The sequence below is a fragment of the Ceratotherium simum genome, chromosome 12 (assembly GCF_057802395.1).
Source record: "Ceratotherium simum simum isolate JZ-2026a chromosome 12, ASM5780239v1, whole genome shotgun sequence".
NCBI lineage: Eukaryota > Metazoa > Chordata > Mammalia > Perissodactyla > Rhinocerotidae > Ceratotherium > Ceratotherium simum.
Genome location: NC_141911.1, coordinates 12834187 through 12857422, shown reverse-complemented (window position 1 = coordinate 12857422; position 23236 = coordinate 12834187). Strand labels below are relative to the sequence as shown.

At 35.3% G+C, this 23236-nt stretch overlaps 1 protein-coding gene across 2 annotated transcripts in view; it reads right to left on the bottom strand.

Moving 5' to 3' along the window:
- The window catches only part of GLRA3 (glycine receptor alpha 3), a 177604-nt gene extending 155507 nt beyond the window's left edge, over positions 1-22097 (bottom strand). Inside the window, exon 1 of one of the 2 annotated variants that reach the window (XM_004433505.3) lies at positions 22012-22097. In XM_004433505.3, the coding sequence (XP_004433562.2) occupies positions 22012-22082 (71 nt within the window). In that variant the 5' untranslated portion in view covers positions 22083-22097. The remainder of the gene's footprint in view (positions 1-22011) is intronic. The other variant, XM_014789869.2, reaches the window with a different exon arrangement.
- Between the last annotated feature and the right edge of the window lie 1139 nt (positions 22098-23236).

Genomic DNA, 23236 nt, shown 5'->3' with positions numbered 1-23236 from the left:
TGATAATTCATTTTTTTAATCTGAGAAGTTTGAGGTTGTTAATTAGGCATTTACAATAATTAGGTTTAGAGTTACAAACTTGAATCTGTAGCTTTATATACATATATCATTATACTAATAGCTTCATGCATACGCCTTTCAGCAAAGCTATATTTAGTTATCCAAAACAATAACAAAAGCAAGTATTTAAAATGTAAGAATAAACCAAACAAAAAGATTCAAAATTCTTATCGAAGAGTAAAATGAGCAGATTGCCAAAATAAGACAAAGAAGAGTATTTTTCTCCAATATTTTATTTCATATATATGACATATATTTTTATGTATGTATATGTGTACATCCGCATATGTATGTGGATCTATAGACATTAATATATAGACATTTATATAGATTAATATAGTAATGTACATAAATATGCATACAAAACACATATTCCTGTATTGATTTTGTTATATATATGCAGTAAAAACCAGTCACCTAAGACTCTGGATGCAGTAGAGGAAAATACTCATAAAGTCTCTGTGGCCAAGGAGGGTACATTAGGGTAGAAGAAACAGAGAGTAAACAGATGAGCATATAAGTAACCAAGAGAATTAGACATTGTCCCATGTTCTCAGAAGAAAATAGCCAGCATGATGAAACAGAGAATGAATGAGCGAGGCCATTTAGATTGGATGGTCAGTAAAGACTTTCTAAGGAATTGACATGTGAGCTGAGCGTGCAGCAGAGAGAACGTTCTGGGCAGAGGGGACAGCTACTTCAAACTAACCGTGTTCTGACAATCAACAATCTTTTGGCAAATAATAACATAAACTTTATCTCTATTTCATACCATGAATATAAACAAATTTCAGATGAATTAAAGTTCTAAATGTAAGTATGTAGACAATTAAATAAAATATTTTAAAATAGTTCAGACCAAGTATGTGTGTTTATTTCCTTTCCCTTGCAACATCCATTAAACTAGTACCAAATGACAAAAGAGGCATACATGTTAACTAAAAACAACAGGAAGGAGATATCAGCAAGTTAGATATTCCTACAAGTTCTGGAAGATGAAGAGAGAGGAAATAATAGAGAGATAGGTGAAGGGGGGAAAATTTTCAGAAATGGATACAAATGTCTTTTAAAGTGAAAGAGCCCACTGAATTCAAAGGAGGTTGAACTAATAGAGAACTATGTCTAAATTTATTACTGTGAAATTACCAAACATTAAGAATTAAGAGAAGATCCTGAATGATTTTGAAAGAAAAAGGAAAACACAAAAGAATGAAACCAGGCAGCCTTTAGGCTTTTAAATGAGCATTCGTGCATGCTACAAGACAAGAAGAAAAACCTTCAAAGTTCTGAGTAAAAATTATTATTCTGTATTTTCAACCCAATATTCCAGTTATTAAACTACAAAAACACAAACCAGTTTAAGAGGCAAAGTGTTTATTTGGGATCAAAGAATTGTAATTTGAGGAGCACAGATTCAGGTAGAAACCCAAATAGTTTCCCAATTACAGGAGGGGGGCTTAGAGTTTTTATGGGAAAAATGGAGGAAGGTGAGGTAAGTTGTTCTGAAGGAGAGTTCATTGGTGCTAGATGAGGTAAGGCTAGGTTTGTACTTCATAGATTGGCTTGAGATTTGATCATCAGGCAAAAGGCTAGACTTGTACTTCATTGATTGGTTAATGGTTTGCTCATTGGCAAAGTCCAATTTCATCAGTCCTTATAAACAGGATATTCCTGTCTTCACTGACTTCTCAGAATGTTGGTGGTTTGGTCCAGTTTGGAAGATAAAGAATACAAGACGTGTAAGGCAATTCCTCTGAAATGGATGTTCAGTTTCTATTTTTTTTGTGTGAGGAAGATCAGCCCTAAGCTAACATCTGCCAATCCTCCTCTTTCTGCTAAGGAAGACTGGCCCTGGGCTAACATCTATGCCCATCTTCCTCCACTTTATATGGGACGCCGCCACAGCATGGCTTGACAAGTAGTGCATTGGTGAGCACGCAGGATCCTAACCGGCGAATCCTGGGCTGCTGCAGCCGAGCGCACGCACTTAACCGCTTGTGCCACTGGGCCGGCCCCTGTTCAGTCTCTATTTTAATATGGCTCCACTCACGTCATCTTTCACACAGCCAATCTATGAATCAAGTGAGAAGTAATTAAGTAGCCACAAATACAAGGAATTGCATAGTGTACCTGCATAAATGCTCTCTTGGGAAAATCATTGAGAATATGCTGCAAAAAAATGAGGAATTAAACCAAGAAATAGAATCCTAGAAGGAGCTGATACAACTTGGAAAGTAGAACTGTGATTCCTCAGATGAGATCTATGCAGAGAGTCTCAGAAACAAACAATATGGTATTGATCAGAAGAAGAGAGAAATCTAGGAAGGCCATTTCGCTATGGAGTGAAGTGAGGTTTGGAATATATTGCATGGACAAAATTGTAGGATTAAGAATGTGAGGAAAAAAATGAGTCTTTGAAGAAGCATTTAATCTAAGTAAAGACAAAAGAAGACAATTAGAAAATGGAGGAAAACAAAGTGTAAAATAATAATGATATAAGAATATTATTTATATGTATGGAAATCATTATCATAATAAGAAAACTCACAATCATTTAAAATGGTTGCTCTTAGGAAGGACAGTTAAGTATAAGGAAGATGGGACTGAGAAGTGATGTGAATAGCATTAAAGTTCTCTGCACCATTTGATTTTTTTAATCCATATGCAAATTCTACTTTGAAAAAAATTAAAAGATTAGAAGTATACAAGAATTTGTTTAAAACTTCTCATAGGCAAGACAAGACAAAACAAAAAGCCTTAAAAGAAAGGCTGATTTATTTAGTAACTACACTTCTTTTTTTATTCATTAGATATTTCTTGAAAATGTACAATATGTCAAGCATTGTTATGGGGCTTTGGATTCAGCAACAAACAAAACAGACCTAAATCCCTGATCTCAGTGGGCTCACATTCTAGCAGAATGGATTATAATAAACTAGAAACATAACAAATTAGTAAATTACATACTATTTGAAAGAAAGGAAAATTTAGAGCAGAGTAAAGGATAATCAGAGTGATAGGATGTGTGGGACCTGTTAAAATCTTAAATAGAGTAGTTAGGGTAAGCTTCATTGAGAAGGTGATACTTTACCAAAGCATTCAAGGAGGTCAGGGAGTTGGCCACCTGACCGTCTGAGGGAAGAGTATTCCAGGCAGAGAGAACAGCCAGTGCAAAGGCTCTAAGTCAGGAGCATGCTTGATGGATTCACAAAACAAAAAGGGACTAGACCAGAGTTAGTAGTGGGGATAATAGTGAGAAATTAGATCAAAGGGTTAAATGGAACACGGAATCATGTAGGATGTAAGAGCCTTTATAAGGAATTTGGCTTTTACTCTGAGTGAAATGGGAGATTTCAAGGCATTGAGTAGATACATGGAATGGCTTCCTTTTTGTTTATAAAGAATTACCGTGACTGATCTGTTAAATATAGACTGGGGTGGGGCTGAGACGGTTGGCAGAGATCAGTTAGATTCTTGTTGTAGTCCAGCCGACAGTGGCTCAGACCAAGCTGTCACATTGGAGGTGATAAAAAGTGATGATATTTTGGATGTATTCTGAAGTTTGAGACAAGATGATTTTCTGACAGATTAAAGAAGAGAGTGGTCAAGAAGAGTCCATATTTTTTGGCCTAAATAACTGGAAGGATAGATTTGATATTAACCAAAATAGGGAAAACTGGGAGTGGAGTGGGTTTAGGGCAAGAATCTGGAGATTGGTTTGGGATGTCTGTTTGATACCCCAGATGCTGAGTATGCAGTTAGTTCTGTGGGTCTGGAGTCTGAGGAAGAACATCTTTTTGTTTTTTAAGGCATGAATTTGGAAAGTGTTATAGACATATAGATGGTATTTAAAGCTTTGAGAATAGAGCAGTTCACCAAGGGAGTAAAGAGAGATAGAAAAGAGAAGAGATGGAGGAGGGAAGAAAACAGCAAAGCAGCTTGGACTGGGAAGAGCAGCCAGTGAAGTGGGAGGAAAACCAATAGAGAGTATTGTCCTGGAAGCCAGTTAGAGTAAGTACATCCAGGAGGAGGCAGTGATCAACTATTGCATGCTGCTGATTGGTCGAATAAGAGGCGGACTGAGAATTAGCCATTTTATTTTGCTAGGTGGATGTCAACAGTGACTTTGACAAGCACAGTTATAGGGACTTGGTGGAGGTGAAAGCCTAATTTGAATGAGTTCAAGAGAGAAATTGCGGCAGTGAGAGTGAGTATGACGCTAATGTGCAGATCATTGAAATAATACATCAATATTAAAAACTCATGCATGATCAGGAGCACCATAACAAATTAAACAAGCAAATTAAATAGTAGATACCTAACAAAGCATAAGTATCTGAACTATATGAGAGACTCCAATAAATCATTTAGGAAAAGATAATCCAATGGAATAATGGGCAAAGGATATGAACAAGCAATTCATTGAAAAAAAATGGAAATACACTTCAGTATATAGTATCAAATAGGACACTCAAACTCAGTAGTAATCAGGAAATGCTTATTTACACAGAAACTAGATACCATTACAATAGACATAATTTTAAATGTTGGTAATATCGAGAATTGATGAATATCTGGGTAAAAGTTGCCTTTGTATGCAATTTATACACTAAAGGGCAGCATATACAGCTATTCTAAGGGGGAATTTCATGGTCTATATTTAAATTATTAAGACATCCTCCCTATGACCCAGCACTATTTAATGCCCTACTGGTTATATTAATTAAAATAGAAAAATGATGGGCCGGCACCGTGGCTTAGTGGTTAAGTGTGCGCACTCCGCTACTGGCAGCCCGGGTTTGGATCCCGGGCGCGCACTGACACACCACTTCTCCAGCCATGCTGAGGCCACGTCCCACATACAGTAACTAGAAGGATGTGCAGCTATGACATACAACTATCTACTGGGGCTTTGGGGGAAAAAAAAAGGAGGAGGATTGGCAATAGACGTTAGCTCAGAGCCGTTAGCACAGAGCCTCAGCAAAAAAGAGGAGGATTAGCATGGATGTTAGCTCAGGGCTGATCTTCCTCACACAAAAAAAAAAAAGAAGAAGAAGAAGAAGAAAATGACCTAAATAGCTATCGTTTTGCTTTTTAAAATCTTCAATATGATCCCACTTTAGATTCGCACAACAATAAACAAAATAAAGTTATTCTGTGCATTCTGAAGAAGAAAGCACTTAAAGAATACCACTGAGTGAAACAAATAGCAAATAGAAAATAATATTTTTAATATACTCTTGGGATCCAAGGGGCTCCAAACTAGCCTCCTCTCTCCGCCCCCCAAAATATGGAAAAATTTGAGAAATTTTTTCAAAAGAGTAAAGGATTTTGGATCATAACATCACCTTATAACTGATAAAGCGGATATTGGGAAAAGTATCTGTTATCTGAGGACAAATTGGCTTCCTAATGCTGAATCGAGAATGATGCATACATACCTCACCTTACTCAAGGTCCCAAATGGAAAGAGAAAAGAAAGGCAGTGGGCTATGCTTACCCAGATTTTCCTTCCAAACCACTTCTCTCTTCTAGGGTAGAATGAGTGAGAGGATGGAGAGAGGCCAGAACACATTCACAATGGACCTCTCTCCTTGAAAGACAACACGTGGAATGTAAACAGTGGAACTCTTCTAATTAAAGCATTTTCTCTTTACAAAAAAACCCTCTGTATTTCTTTATATGTACATATATTTATATAACTATATGGAATGTGATCTGGAAATAAACACATCAAATGATTTCAACCATTGTCTCTAAGGAGAGGACTAAGACAGTGGTAGTGACCAGGGGGTAGTTTTGATTTATCTGAAATATTTGGATTTTTATACTGAAAACATAATAATGTATTACCTACATAATTATAAATAAGTAAAATTAAACTCAACATAAATACTTTGAAATTGAGTTTAATTAAGTGCTTATAATGATCTAATTCAAAATTATAAATACATATTTGTGGTTGTTATACACCAATTATTACAGCAATTGAATACATAATCTTTTCAAAAGTTGCTAGTTACCTTTCGAATCCCTATAGCAACATTCAACGGGAAATATGTTGTCAGTATCACCTTTTCTTTGTCAACCCAGTGAAATAGTACTTGATTTCTTAAAATGAATCACAAACTATAAAATGTTTCTCAAATATTATTGCCCTCTCTTCCTTCTGGGAAGGGATATTCTTTCTTTTCTCTCTGACTTATCCAAGTAGACTTCTGCCCTTAGCCTGATTCTAGACCATAATCACTACAGAGTGTCTTTTGAAAACTTCTTTTTCTAGTTGTGTTCACTCACTACACACACACGCACACCCAGTAGCCACAAAGTACTTTGCAGCTGATAAACATTTTTTTTAATTGAAAAATTATCAGAGAATTTGATCTGACTCTGGAGTATAGTGTGCTCCTGGACAACAAACTTAATAACATTGGGTTATCAACAAATTCAAAGTTAGGATGGTGAAATCTTCTTGGAAGAGTAGACTTTACTTTTACTTCAGTCAGAAAGGATCAGGACACTCTAGGAGTCATGATAGTAATCATTCAAAATCCAGAATGTGCCTTAAGAATGTTTGCTTTAGGGAATTTCACCAATTCTTTTGCTTAAATCCCATGTCCTCCACACGCCTTTCTTTGCTTATGGGAGCAGGAAACGATCCCCTGTCCACTGAATTCTCATAGCCCATTGGGTTCTATCACTCACCGGTTTCCATTGTTAATATGTGATATTTAAATGCCATAACCTCCTCTGCTAGCAGGGAACTTCAGTGTTGAGGGCAGAGACTGTCATATAACCAATCTCATTGGAGTTAAATCAACAAATAGCACAAGTATACTACTTTGCTATAATTTCTAGAGTTCAATTTGATAAAGGTGGATCATCCAAAGTTCAATTCAAGAGCATTTGTTCCTTATATTCCAAGTATACCTCAACTAGTTTATCTTATCAAAAAATCACTGAGTGTGGTTTCAGAACCATTTTTCCAGTGATAATTTCAAAGTGATTACATCAAACCGATGGGGGAAGTGTTGATCAAGAATTATTTCTCTTCTAAATCTTACTTCGCAAAATACCTCTTAGACCTTCAAAATATGCACAAAACTTGTTTTAAAAAACAATGTATAAATTTCATTTTAATCTAATATATGTACATTGTACAAAAAATTCATATAAATACAGTAAAAATAAGAAAAAACACCTTAATCTCACCACACAGAGATGAGTGATACAGAAATCATCCTTCTACTTGAGACTCTAACTGAGTTATATTTACAATGGAAACAATACAGCAGAAGTAGTATTGCTTTATTTTGAACTCTCTACTTTCTATTTTCAAATAACTGTTCTTACATCAATGCCTACTAATGAAATGAATTTTTATAAATCCCCAAATCAATAAGATTCAGGTCATAAAAGCACGATATTTTAAAGCACCAATCTCTGGAGTCTCTGAACCTGAAAAGAGATGTACACAGAATGTTAAAGTAGAGTTATACTGAATTTCTTTTCCTAAATAATAGTGAACGAGCAGAGCACTGACTTATTCAGATTGTGGTAGATAGTCTCGTTTGTGTGACTACAAATGTTTATATTAATGTCACCTTTCAGTGGAAGGTGTTCTGACGTAAGCATATTCGAGACAGATTGGACCTTTTCCTATATGTGGTGCAGGAAGCCCTACATTTGCCTTATCATTACATTCCTTTAAAGAGAGAGAAATGGCACAGGATGAAGGAGGGAATCAAACAGTAAAACAAAAAGAGTTTATAATTGGAAGTGGTAAGGAAAGGTAAATATAGCAATGAGTATGGTGTTATTCAATTTTGCCGTAGTGAAAATTAAACCATACATCAAGGTTTTTATTGGACTATATTCCTTTTTAAAAATAAGAAAGAGAAGAGGTCAGCAAGATACCGTTAGTGATGTTAACATTATACTTAAAGTGAACATTCAGCTGAAGTTACTCTCTGACTCTTCTCTCTCTGCCCCATCTCTGTTTCCTTCTTTGTCCTTTCCACCTCCCTTCTTTATATATGCCTAAACTATTTTGGGAAAAATGTTTACAGTTTCCCAGGAAACAAAAGGATTTTAAAGCTCTCTAGATTATAGAAGCTGTTTTCTGTGGCAGTAAGAGCATACGTTTTCATTTTATCAAGCATAACAAAATCCCTAGTGTCAGTGGTCTATAGGAAAAGGCTAGTTATTTTCAAGAGTAAAAGAAAGGGGTTCAGAGGTGGGGGTGTAAAATGTGTGCCAATGTTGCCAGACTTGGTATTCATGTATAGAACTTGGTATTCATGTAAGAACAAAGAGTAAAATTTTGAAAGTGGGTCTCATTCTTATATTTTTAGATGAAAACATTAATAAAAAAATCTTACCATGATTCTAATTGAATGAGTCATATTTCACCTTTTAAAGAGCGATGTGATCTTTTCCCTTTCTACTTTAGAATAGCCTACATTACAGGGCTTGTTTGGAAAAATTAGTAGTCAATTTGAATTAGGTGATGTGGGTTCTACCTCTGGCTTTGCCCCCCAAATGATTGCTGTCTGAATAAAGACCATGTCTCTAGGCTTCATTTTCCTCCTCTGCAGAGTGATGGAGGCGTCTGCAGCAATGAGGCTGGACTGACTCCTCTAAGCGAAATACCAGCACAGCCCTGCTATGGTACTAGGCGTAATGCAGACTTGATTCTATTCTGTGTTTTCTGACCGTTGAATCAGCCTAAACTCTGCTTCATTGTTTATCTTTATCTCAGCTGATGACTTCGCCTCCTGCTTCAAAGAGATAATTGAGCATTCAACTGCTGAATTATGAAATCACAACCCCCATATCTACAACTTGCCATATTCTGCGTCTATTCTAACCTCCTATCTAGTCCCAGAGAAAGACTTAGCACTCTTCTGGTTCAAAAGCTGCCCTTCAACTATTGCTAGAGTTTTACTATTGAAGAGTTTTACTTCTTTTCCATCTTCTCAGTGTCTTGCTGCTTCTCTTCTGTACGCCTCTTGCCTCTTCCTAAGTAGTTCCTAATCCACTGACTTCTTTCTTCCAGGCTATAAACAAGCTTAAATCTTCTTTCATTTTAAAAACAAAACTAAACAGATAAATCAAGAACTACCTCAACTGTGTCCACCATTTCTTCCCCTTCTAATAGCTTCTTGAAAAAAAGGAATCTATATTTATCTTTCTCTTTAACTCACCGTTCAAAGTTATGCTAACATATTTGTATATGTATTTTGAACCAAAAGTGCATTTGAAAAGGCTACTAGTAATATTCCATATTTCTTTCTGCTTTTATGGCATTTGATATTATTGATCATTCTTTCATTTTCAAAACTCTTCTTTTAGGTTCTGTGACATACTCTGTGTTAGTTCTCCCTTTTATACCTCCTTTCTATTTTTTTCTTTTTTTTGCCAGTACCTCTCCTTCTGATCATCCTTTAGAAGTTGATGTTCTTAAAACAGTGCTTTTCAAACTTGAATGTGCTTACGAAGCATCTGCGGGGCTTGATAAAATGCAGATTTGGATTCGGTAAGTCTGCGGTGGAATTCAGAGTCTGCAGTTCTACCCACCTCCCAGGGGATGGTCATTCTGTTGGCTAAAGGATCACATTTTGAGTGGCAATGCCTTGGACAGGAAGGACTTTACCACACCCGCATGCCCCAGTGGACTACAGGAGCGCTGTGTTATCCGTAGTTCAGCCTGCAGTGCATGAGAAGGGTGCTGGGGCAGGTAGAGCCAGGCTTGGTGACTCTGAGTCACCAGCCTTGTTTGTTTACCCCAATGGGATGAAACATCTGGGTGTGCTCAAGTATAAAAAATGTCAGAAATCCCTGCCCCGGAATTCTAGTCATCCATCTCATCTATTCCCAGGTCTTGTACTCCCACCTCTATGCTAAAGTTTTCCATTAACTGGTTATCCCATAGGCATCACATTTACCATACATATCTGCAACTTAACTTATAATACTTCTCTGCATAGCCGTTCCTCTTCTTTTATGTTCTATTCCTGTCATGACACTATTGTTCACCTAGTTACTAAAGGTATAAATAAGAGGATTATCCTAGACCATTCCCTCTTTTTTCCTCACTTCCAATTAGTGGACAAGTCTTGTTTTTTTGTCATTTCTCACATCTGCTCCCTTCGCTCCATTTTTGGGATGTCTATTGCATTAGCCATGCACTACTTTCCTTGATGCAGTTATGTCCCTCCCCACCATCAACATAATTTCTTCTAAGTTCTCCATATTACTTCTTTAGTGATCTTTCTGAAACACAAACTGATCATGCTCCTTTCCTATTTATAATAGTTCCCTTTCGCTTCAATTAAACACTGAATTCCATAGGGCAGAATACACTTCCAAGAAGTTAAACAGGCCACTTCCATTTACAGCTTAGTGGTCAGAACTTGGCCACACGGACACACACAGCTGCCAGAGAGACTGGGAAATCTTTAACTTCTTGGAACTGCCTTTCAAGAGAAGCCTCTTCCTCTTTTTTGATGGCTGAAAAGCAGCTATGATGACTGGAATCAGAGCATCTGTCTTGGATCTCAAGGAAGAAATCCCACGTTAAGTGTGGCAAAACAAGATAAAAAGATTGATAAACTCCCATTCCAGACTTAGTCTGCTCACTTCCAGCTTGTTTTTTTGAAAAGAAAATAAATCTTTCTTAAACCAATATTATTGTGTATTTTCTGTCACTTACAAATGAACCTAATCTGAACGAACACAGCAATAAGGGGTTAGTCTGTTCACCCCTTGTTTATTTTCCTGCCACTCAACACCTCTCACGTCTACCAGTATAATGGATTTTAGGAAAAAAATAGGTTTTTGGAATAAAGGCTACTGATATTAAATGAAGTGAGAAATTACAGCTGTAATGCTAAGTACATATTTTATGTTAGAGAGATTATCACATTTCTATGTTAGTTAAAGAAAATCGCACTCTGTAGATGGATATAGCTCTACACATGACATTTTAAAGTAGCATATTAAACACAATTAGTCGGTCTATAGAAAGGTCACTCAGCCCTTCAAAGACAGAACTGAGACCTGACCCTGAGTTTTCTTTCTCCAAATTCCTTCTTGTTCTCGCATGTGCACACAAATGCATGCACAGAGAAGCCAGAATGCAAGATAAGTTAACCTAGAAAATATCTAAAATAAACTAGCTATTTCCACTAGAGGTATAAATCTCACCTTCTTTTTACTACTGTATTTTTCAGCTTGAATTTCCATTTGCCCTAGGAATTTGAATTTTTTTCATATAAATTAAACTTTTCCAATGTAATCTTTGTTATAAGTTGACATATATGATAACTGTACATATACACACAGAGAATGTTATACACTTTGACCTTTTGAAGTAGAGCCAAATTTTCCGTTCACACGTTATTATTTAGGGGGAAATATTTAGGCTACACATAAAACCTAATTCTATACTATAGTCTCAGAAGGCAACAACTGAGGCCTACAGAGTCAGTATCTTTGATGATTCTCACTCTACTTAAGATTTGCAGGAAGAAAGAGATACCTTAAATTTCAGAGATTTAAAGAAAAAAAAAGAGATTTCATAACCTTTTAAAGCGTCAAAACTTTTAAAGGTTGTTACTAAGAAACAATATAAAGCAGAAGGAAGATTTGTAGTAGTTTTATCCATATAATCCCCTGCTACCTCTATTCTTCCCAATAAATAAAACAAGAGACAAGTTAAGGACACAGGAGGTCCATTTATTCTGACGAGGCAGTGGGATATACTAGACAAAGTTGGGTCCCTCAGTGTTTTAATAGACTGAAGGTAAGTTTCTTCTTAAAAAGGAATGATTTAAGAACTGGTGGAAAATATCATCTAATGCATATTAGAGTATTTTATTATTTTTTAATAAGAAAGTAATTTATATAGATAGATTGTTTTTAAGTTTTGGGGGTCAAGATTTTATTACATAACGTCATTCTTCTTTCCCTTGTCAGGAATGTAATTGTCTGTTTATAAAACTATGAAAAGGCATAAATTTCTTCTTTTCTGGTTTTTGTTTTATTTAATCTACTAATAATTAAGTTTCAGCCCTCAGGCTTCTGATACACAGAACAAATGCATTTAAATGATACAAATTAACAAAAATGCATGTATATTGACATCAACAGAACAAGTAAATATAAAATAGCTTATCCGAATATTTTCTTCCCTCGTGATAACAATGAAACATTTTATTTAGAAATAGAGAAACCTATTATTTGAATAGGTTTGAATAAACATCTGCTGATGTTTTCTAACCCCCAATAACAGTCATATAGATTTTCCCTAGGAAGTTAGTCCTAAAGCAACATAAAGCCTGAATTTATTACAAAAGAAAACTTACAGATATCCCGGTGGAAATGTTACTATGAATTTTGCCATATCCTCCATTTCACATGGAAACTGGCCTGTTGCTTCTGTTAAAAATGCTTTCTTGACTGAAATGCCCTTCCCTCTTTTCTGCCCACTAAAATTCGTCAACTGCTTAAGGACCATTTAAATTCCCTTTGTCTTTATAAAGAATTCATTCCAGAAAAGAAGTTCTCAATATTTATAATTATTACTGTTTTTGGTAGTTATTCATGACTACATTTTCAATAATTGCCAGTAAAAAAAAAAAAATCATCATTCAACCACCCTTTATAGAGATTCTGGGGCCTAAAGCATTAAATTTATGTGAATAAACAGATTAAAAGACAAAAACAAATATTCTGTGATATCAATGGTTCTCAACTTATCTAGGGAATTGGAAACCTTTCAGTGATTCTGATCCCAGAACTGTGATAGATACAATAATAGAAATTCAAATATTATGCCTTGAGAATATGCATTATCTATTTGATTATTATTTAGGATGGTCATTTAATTACATCTTCTCTTTCCAGTACAGAGATCTTATAAAAAGGAGATAATTAAAAATTATATGTCAATTTAAAGATATATTTTATGTGTATGTACATTTTTATATACATTTATTTAATAGTTATTTATTCCAGCCATTATTATATGAAGTGTTATTTTCATTTTCCCAATGTTTGAAAGAGAAGAAGCTATCACAACACGGGAGCACAGTACTGCTTCATTTCACAGAGGTGGGGCAGATGCCAAATAGGAACAAGTGAGGTGGGTAGTGAGGAAATGGAAAAATGTAGAAGATTTTTTTAAGAAATTTTCCTGTAAAAGAAAAGAGAGATAAGAGGCAAGTGGGTACATATATTACCACAGACAAATAAAATTAGTAATAAAGAAAAAATGAGGCACCAAATCCCTCACTCAATTTCCTCCTGAATGCTGGAAGCGGAGAAAGAGAGCACAGTATTTTTAGTTATGCCTAGAGAGAATTACTTATTTGAAATTGTCCGTCTGCTTTTGGAAAAAAAACAATGCTTCATTCCAGAAATTGGTGAGCCTTTTCAGTGTGCTAGACTCTCTTAAACCCTAGAGATAGAACTGGAAATATGTTACTGTCCCTCAAGGACTCCACAGTATGAACTAGAGGCAGTACTCAGGCAATTACCACACCCCTGCGATACGGGCAATAATAAAGGCATGGGGTGCCTGGAAGCATGCAGGAGGCATCCCCACCTAGACGTGGGAGAGATTAGAGAAGATGAAGTGAGCTGAGTAGAAATTAGCCAGACAGATGGAAATCACGGTTTCCCCCCAATCATTTGATGGAGGGCATTTGAATGGTCATTTCATTGAGGTTCAAATCACTTATCTTCTCCCAAGTCCCCACCTGCAGTATTGAATGGCCAGTCTGAACCAAAATAACAACAAGGCAAACACTATTTTCTGATGATTTGCTCACGTTAATCATCACTCCTACTTTCTTTTGTGTTAGTAGCATTTTACTTGTTACCACAATTTTCTGCCAATCAGTTTTTATTTTCATTAGTAACATTAATCTTAGCTTTTTATACATATTCTTTACCCCCTGAATTGGAGAATATCCAGAGCTAACATCAGTACTAACTGTTGAGATCCTATTTTATCACAACTATAAATTTAACTTTAAAAAGGAGTGTGAACTTTTCCATTTATTGAACATCAAAAACAAAGTCAACAGAGTCTAAATCATAGAAAAATAAACTTTAAATGATAAAATCTCCAACATTATTTTTAAAAGATAGTTGTATGAAATTATGAAAGTCCTTTAATAGTGATGTTAGTAGGGGCAGTAGTAATTTGAAATTTATTGATGGGAAGCCTGATGACTTCTGGGAACCATATGTATTTATGGAAAAAGATGTTGTTAGGGTTCTCTAATGCTTTTAGGATTCACTTATCTTAAAGGGTGTCAATAGATAAATGATGCCCACTATTTGTTTATTTTACAAAGCTGCAAAGCCCTAATAAAATCCAAAACAAATAAATACTTGCTTTATTGCTTTATTTCTAGGTCATGACGCCAAATGGTAAAACTATACAAGTCTAGTCTAAGCAGCATCATGAAATAAGCAGCAGCCATTACACCATGCACTCTCAACAAGAGTGACATCCACCCCAAGGGGGGTGGGCAAAAGTTTTATCTTGGGGTGAAAAATCTTATTCTTTTTATGTATAAAGCAAAGATATATATACCATACATGAGCAAATGTACAGTTTACTGGGGTATTACAATTTCATGGGGTCAGTTAGAAAAAAAGTCTAAAAATATCTTTAAAAGTCTCCTTAAGAGGCAATAATGGGGACAAAAGTTTGAGAAATAACGCATTATACACACAGATTTCAATTTCACATGGTGCTCAGGAGAAGCAAACCCATTACTTTTCTACTAGATGTTGCCAGTTTATATCTGTTTTACAATCTCTTCTCAAAGTAGGTAACATCTTCTGAGGAGATTTGTTTGATCCTTTATCTTTTATGAGCTCTTGAACACAAGACTCTCTTTTTGCTCCAAGTAATAGCACGATTTATATAAAGTCAAATCTAAATTCATAGATAGATAGACAGATTTGACAGACAGGCAGATACCATCTTACTGCCTATTTATTGTTTATTGAGCATCTACTCCATGTATGACATTGAATTAAATATTAAAGAGGTAAAACAAAGATCAGAAACAATCCTATCATGGTGGGACTTACAGTTAAGAAAGAGAGAGAAGACTTGCATGAAAATCTAAAATACACATTTGCAAGTTATGTCACATGTTCTCCCCTTTACAATGGGATATTGTTAAAAGTTGAGGTTGTGTTTCCCCAGTACTTTGTTCACTGCCTGGGATGTAGTCATTTCCCCATAAATTTTCATAAAGTTATACAGAGATTCAGGTAGAATGCTACAGACACTCTGAAACTGGAGCATCTAAGTTTCATGCATAGAACAACTGTATGGAAAAGATTATCAGTTCAAACCATGCCTCAAATACAACCATACTTTCCACGAGCAGGAGGGTCATTTTAAGTGGAGAGCAAAGCATAAAAAATAAGCAAAAAATACAGAGACAAATATTTTTGGGGTACATATAGGAAAACGGAGGTCAGTTTAGCTAGGAGAAAATAGAATGACATTTTAGTTTTTATTGATTAAAATCATTTGATAAATATTTTCTTTTGAGGTAGAGAGGTCCTTATTGCTGGAAATTTTAAAGTTGATGGGATGACCACCTGTTAGAGATATTTTTGAGAGACCCTCAAATTTAGGTAAAATGTTGGGTGGACCAGTTACCTCTAATGTAAGCCCAATCACTCTGTGTCAGCAATGGTTGTATAATAGTATCAGAAATATCTGAGTCTAGCCATAATTCCTTATTGCTTGTGGCAAATGTTTGTATACACTCATATAGAATTCTTAATCATTTGCATTGGAAGTTATTCCATTCAATAAACTATCTCAAGAGGACATTAATAATCTTTAGATTTTATGCTATTCCTAATTGTACCACAGAGGTTGCTGCTTCTGTGCACTGAACTGTCTGAGAGGTACTGGTAATACTCTCTCCTAAAAAGCATCTCTAGTATGGAAATCCCAAAAGAATTTCAGAAATGCACTATCATGGAGCTGCTTCTTTTTTACCATTGTTTTCTCTTCTGACAACATCTGAGGATTTCAAACTCTGTTTCCTTAAAATGTGTGTGGTTGCCATGCAGCTATTAGAAAGCTTCGTTTTCTGTGGCTGAACAGCTCATTCTATACACACACTTTCTCTTTGTTGCTAAACAGTTGGTCTTGTCTTGGTATTCCTGCCTTCACTCCAGAACCAGTTCTCTGAAGGTCTCTCCTCCCGGCCCACCCCCTCAAGCAAGACAAAGCTACAGCTATACCATTCTCCTCGCGGAGAAAGAAAAACAACCCACGTTTCCACACAGACATTTATCTAAACATGAACTTATTTTCAACAATATTGTTAACCCAAGTATGATGATAATCATATGAAGAAGGGTAAGAGACAGCTTTGGTGGGAGATCCGCTATATATGCTTCATGAAGTAAGGAAAAGTAAAAGATGTACCTTCTCCAAAATAATTCTCTAAAAATATCCTGAGAAAACTTAAGTAGGTAAAATATGTTATCTGTGATTGTGGACTAGATTATGAGATTAGTTGAAATCAGAGCATTGGAAGCATCCATAGAAAAGTGATGGAAACATATATGCTATTGATAAGAGCAGGTCCTTGGGGTCGACAGTATAAAACTATGGTAAATCTGTGACTTTGTGAGTTGGTTATGATCAGTCCCACAGTTTAGCTCAGGGCTCTCTGCATACTTCTCTGTACCCCATTCCAAATAGGAATTTTGAGGAATTTTTACCCTGATTACATATAAATATTTTCTCTATTCTTTCTTCTTTGCACACAGTCTGATCACCTTCATAACACTTTGACTGGAAAATCTACAGTTCAAGCATTGTCTCTGCATTCCCAAATAATAGCATACCAAGATCTACTGCTAGCTTCTCAAACTCAAAACACCCCAAACCAAGTTCCTCTTTTCTTCCAACAATCTAAATCCTCTACCTGGTTTTCTTTCTTTAAAGAGACCAGATTTTGATGAAAAGTTCAAACATGGTCCCCAAATTCTAAAACAAGCAGATTATCCTTTTCTTCTTGTAGTTATGTCATTGTTGTTTGTTTGCATAGTTCTTACTCTTACTAATTATGTTAGCAATCTTATGATTAATTGTAATTTTAAGGTAAACTCTACCTCTGAAAGAGAGGGATTTATAGAGATATTTTGAGCCAATTTATAACACTATTCCTCTAATGACAACTATCGAGTAATAATTAAATTATTTGCTTCTAAATTTTGTCAATATTTCATTGTGAAAGGAAGCTGTCACTCCATATTTCTGCAGGTTGATCACTGTAGCCAGGTCAATTGTTGTTGCTAGTAGAATATGATTTAAAACCACGAATTGGAATTCCTTCAACTGAATTTGACCATCATCATTCCCCAAGCTTACTATATGCCCATAGCATTCCTTTTGCCTAGACTATTTTCTTTATGTCTCATTTCTGCCCAACAAGCATCTTACAAGATCCAACACAAGCACCAAGCCTTCTGGATCGCTTCCTTATCTCACATTCCCTAGAACATTGCTGTTTGTGTTTTTCTTTTGTTACTTGGCCCTTTGTATTCCCTTCCCTGCTGGATTCTAAGTTCCATAATGGGAAAGGTGGTAGTTTCCCAATCATCCATAGCCACATTATACCTAGCACAAAAAGCTGTGTACAGAATTTGGTGAAGAAATCTTGTTGAATTGCTCAACATTATACATTAAACATATATTTGTTGACTGACTTGCCTCAGTACATAGTTGCGTGGTTAAGGGAGAGAAAAATTATACAGAAGAGGAAATATTTTGCAAGCTGTTTTCTGAATCTGCAGGACAAAATACCCAAGGCATTGACTAGAGACCTGGACCATAATCCTTCTATACTTGGGAAAATGTATGCTTATTTATAGATACAAATGGAAGAAGCATATATTATGTGTAGCATAATTAAAAAAAAAACTATATAGAATTCTGCTACTGTACCTGCATATAAGAAATCATCATGATAGTAAAAGTTTACTCCTTGAAGTACATTTTTCTTCAATATCTTGCATAAGAAAATAGAGCCAACATTAAAAAGGATTTTCCCCATCCTCCAAAACATACCAAAAGCAAAACCCAGAAATTCTATGCCAAAATGTTTTTCTTAGGCTTTGAAGTAAACCAAGAAAACATTTTATTTGTCATTATCATGAAGTCTCGAATTCACACATTCAGTTTTTGACACAATGTACCATAATTTACTAGGTAGCAAGTCTGTGTTCTTATCAAACTGTAAAGATGAAAAATAAAATTGTATGTTATGAAAATAATCAATTTAAACAAAACATTTTGTTCTCCTGCTTTTGGAATTTGTTCTGCAAGCTGTTCATAATCCTCACTTAGCATTTCAAACAAAAGCTGAACACTGGTGTTTTGTTCTTCCTTTTATTAATATGAGAATTAGAAATCAAAAGTCATGGGAGAATTGTTTCAAAAAACAGCCATATCTGGGGGCAGGCCCAGTGCCACAGCAGGTAAGTTTGCGCACTCTGCTTCAGCGGCCTGGGGTTCACAGGTTCTGATCCCAGGAACAGACTGACGCACCGCTTGTCAAGCCATGCTGTGGCGGCGTCCCATGTAAAGTAGAGGAAAATGGGCACAGATGTTAGCCCAGGGCCAATCTTCCTCACAAAACAAAACAATACAAAACAAAACAAAACAAAACAAAAAACAGCAATATCTGAGCAAAGTGTGAAACTTTTAAAAACTTCACTACTTGGAAAATCAGATTCCTTCTGTCTGTTTATGCAATTTTCTCACTTATGTTTAATAATTCCCTTTTAAAAATTACATTTGTATAACAAATGTAATCCCTGACGTATTCTGATAATGAATACTTCTAATTGTATCACAGTAGTAAATGTTTTTATTCTGCTCTTTTGCCTTAATAAAACTCACTTACTTAAAAGTAGAGATTATGTCAAGATAAAAGAACTAAAATATCATCTGCAGGCTCTCAATAATAGTCTAAGAAAATGCTAGAAGTGTTTATGATAATATTGCACTGATCAAATTTTGTACTAGCAACAGGAACTCTCATACATTGCTAATAGGAGTGTACATAGGCACAACTCCTTTGGAAAACTTGCAGTCTCTACTAAAGCTAAACATACTAGTACCCACCCATGATCCAGCAATTCCTCTCCCAGAGAAAGTCTTTGACCCAATTCATATAATCTCCTAATGCACGTATTCACATGTATTCACAAAAAGACATGTTCAGGGATGTTCATAGCAGCACAAGCCAAAGTCTAAAAAATACCCAAACATCCCTCAACAGGACAATGGATAAATTGTGATGTCTTCATATAGTGGAATACCATATAACAATGAGAATAAACAAGCTATTGCTACATGCAACAATATGGGTAAATCACATAAACATAATATTCATAAAAATAAAGCAGACTAAAATGAGTACTTAAAGTTCAAAAGCAAGAAAAATCGATTTATTGTTGTATAAGTCAGGATAGTGATTATCTTTGGGCAAAGTAGTGCCTGGAAAAGAACATAGTGTGTGTGTAGGGGGGCGGGGGGTGAGTAGTTCCGTGATATTGACAATTCTACTTTTTGATCCATGGTCTCTTTACATGGGTGTGTTACCTTTGTGAAACTTTATATGGAATCTTATTTGTGCACATTCCTGTGTGTATGTTATATCTCAATAAAAATTTTTAAAATCTTTAAAACCTATGAAAAAAAGCTTGTACTAGTAACTTATTTAGTTTTACATATCTATAGTTTCTGATTGTTGTTCTTGCCTCCAAATTGCCCTGAAAATAATATTTTTAAATTAAAAAGATATATTTATGAATTAATACTAAATACTTTTTGTATTTATCTTTTCCTTTACATATTTCCTTTTTGGTCGATACATCACAAACAGACTTAGTGAATAAAGAATAGTTTTCATAAAGACGTTTATTTTACAAAATATTTCCAGGAGCGGGAGATTCACTTTCTTTACTATAGAAAATTGTCTTTCAAGGGTCATCATTAAAAATAAAAATATTTAATTTTTTTACATATGATTACAATTCTTCATTAAGCAATGAGTTACTCTCATCTAAGACTAGTCTAAGATAGAGAAAAATTTTATTCAGTTTACAAAAGAAGAAGGAAAAACTTGATGAAGAATATATCTATCTCACAAACTTCTATATTGGGTACGTGTTTTTTAAGTGATTACATTTTTGGATTCTTTATAAAAAGTATTTTTAACTAAAATTATTTAATATTAATGAAGATAAATTCTTATAATCACCATCATCAATTTGAAATAAAATTTTTGTGAATTTCAATGAAACTAGACAAAAATCAGAAGATCTAGTGGTGAAGATTATATTCTCTAAGATTATATTATATGTCTAAGAATATATTATAACAAACATCATGATGAATTGCCATTATACAAATTTGACTTCATTGACCGAAATGTTTTAGTTACTGATGTTAAAATTCCTAAATCTAGGTATCTATCAACTAAGCTATCTTGATTTCTTTAAAAAAATAAAGATGCATATTACCATCTAAGATACTAAGAAATAATTATAGTAAAATGATCATTCTCTTATAACATGAATTTTGTAATCTTTTTTCATGAAATTTTCATAACTGTAAAAGCTCTACACTCTTTGCTTTGATCACTACATATAAAATTTGTGACAATTTTTGTAAAGTTACAAAAATTTACTAAGTCATATTAAAATATTTTTCACTGAAAATATTCTGGTTTATAATGGTTCAACCCCTCCAGAAAAAATCAATAATTTCAGAAATGTAATAACCTTCACAACTAGTTCCTGTTCCTACAGGTATATCAAAATAATATGACTTTCTGTAAGGGTAGCTTTTATGAGATACGCTGTGTTTTTCTAAGGTGCCTAAAGATGAAAAATTGACATAGCAACCCAGAAAAGAATATTTACATACTTCAAATAGAGATCAATATACACATAAATTATTCTAATTATTTGATTTCAATCCTCTTGAAAAGATTGTGAGCCATAACAAATGGAAATCTTAAGGTAATTGTAATAGTAAAATAAAATTTATATTGGTGGTTCAAAAACCTGTATGAGCAGAATCTTGCTTATACGTTGTTTGATTAATAATAAGGATTAAATTATCTGATCTTTTGCCTAGGCTTTCTTCTCTTTAAATTAATTAAAAAGAAAAAAAGAAAGAAAGCCTACCAAATATGACTGGACATGATAAGGAAATGACATGTCATAGAACAATTTTATTCTTCAATAGGTTTCTTATAATATTACTTTCTCCAAAAAGATTATTCTTGACATAGAACATACCTAATGATTTATTTATGATTTTGCTTCCATGTATTACCTGAACTAAGCTCATTAGACAATAGTACTTTCAAGGCATTTTTTTTTATTTATTTAACTTAACTTCTGAATATATAAACAATCTTTAGAATTTCTCTGATCAGTAAATTCTTATGTTCTAGATTTTTTGCCTTTTAAAATGTTAGTAATGTTCCATTTCTAATTACTAAATGTTTTGTAACTTTCAAAAGAAAGTAACACCCAGAATTTATAATTCACTTCGAAAAAGAAAACTCTAAAAGCAATTTGAGAAAGAAAATCTAGGCTTTGGAAATAATTTTTCTAGGGTAATTCTCAGCTGAAAATAATATAAGATGCTGGTACTAAAATGCACTAATTCGTGAAAATGGAGCAAAGTTACATGTTTTCAGTGGTCTCAATAAATAGACTGTAGAGAGTTTTAGACAGAAGACAATACGATTAAAGAGATACTTGTAACAAATCAATTTCGAATTGCATTCTTGGGTTCATCAATAACAAGTGGTTGCAGCCTAATACACAGGCTTTAATGAGGTCTCTGTTAAATACAAGTGGACTCACCTGAGTAGCAGTGCTGCTTCCCAGAAGTAAAATCCCGAAACTAATGTCCGAAAATGTCTCACGTGGGCCATGATCCGAAGAGATATTCACGATCCTGAAATTAGTCTTATCCAAGGCATGGGGAAGGAGAAATCCAAGAATGAAAACGTGCGATCTAACTCCGTGTGGTGATGGAGACAAACGCCTGGAAAGCTTCAGCACCTTAGACAGCTCCCTGCAGTCTGCAGAGACCCTCTCCTCCAAACACGTGAAATTCCCGTTTGACCCCTTCTCTGAGCATTGAGCAGAAGGGAAATTCACAGGGTTACCAATGTGAAGATGATTTATACAGTGAAATTGGAATAAGGGGTGAGATGAAATGTCTGAAGTGCCTAGGTCCTGGGCAACAGTTCACTGGAGCTCTAGCGGCAAAAGGAAGAATGCTTGTCCTTTCCTGACTCAGACCCACGACTGGAGAAAGAACAGAAGTAACAGCCGGAACGCCGATGCTTCTTCACCTGCTCCAAGCGCCGCCCGCCCGAATACCACTCTCCACCTTTGGATAAAATCCGAGACAGCTAGCGCGGCAAAGGGAAGCGGGGGCGGGGTCAACGACACTGTCTTGCCCGCCAATCACGACCGCACAGAGGGACAGAGTGACAGGCTATTCATGACGGTAGGCGGTGCTTAGCACTTCACCCTTTAAAAAAAAAAAAAAAAAAGCAGCGAGTGACTGATGCAGAGCCTAAACCGCGACTGGAGGGAGTTGCGGGAAGGAAGCCTCAGAGCTGAGAACTGGAAGAGTCAGCGGCTTTTGCGGATTAGGTACTAGAATCGCGCTGGAGGGACCCTCTTTTGTTCCCTTCCGGGAAAAGGCACAATTTAGTAATGAAAGGTCTTTTGGGATGTGACTCCGTATCTTTGACCCTACATCGAAATGGAATAACATAGAAATGTCAACAGTAAACCCAGACCCTTGGAAAGAGCTAGAGAAGAGTACCCTCCTTGGGTACCAGAGGAACAGGAGAATCAGCTGCTTCTAGAATTCTCTCATAACCCTGGCCAGCTTCTGGCTGGGAAGCGTTGTTGACTAGAGTAAGTTGAGTTTCCTTCAGTCATAATAAGAGTTCTAAAAAGATAAAGATGGGAAACTAAAGACATGGCTACTAGAGACATAATGCCACCCACCACTTTCTTCTTGCACATTTTCCATATCTTAACAGTAAATTCAAGTGAGCAAGACAGC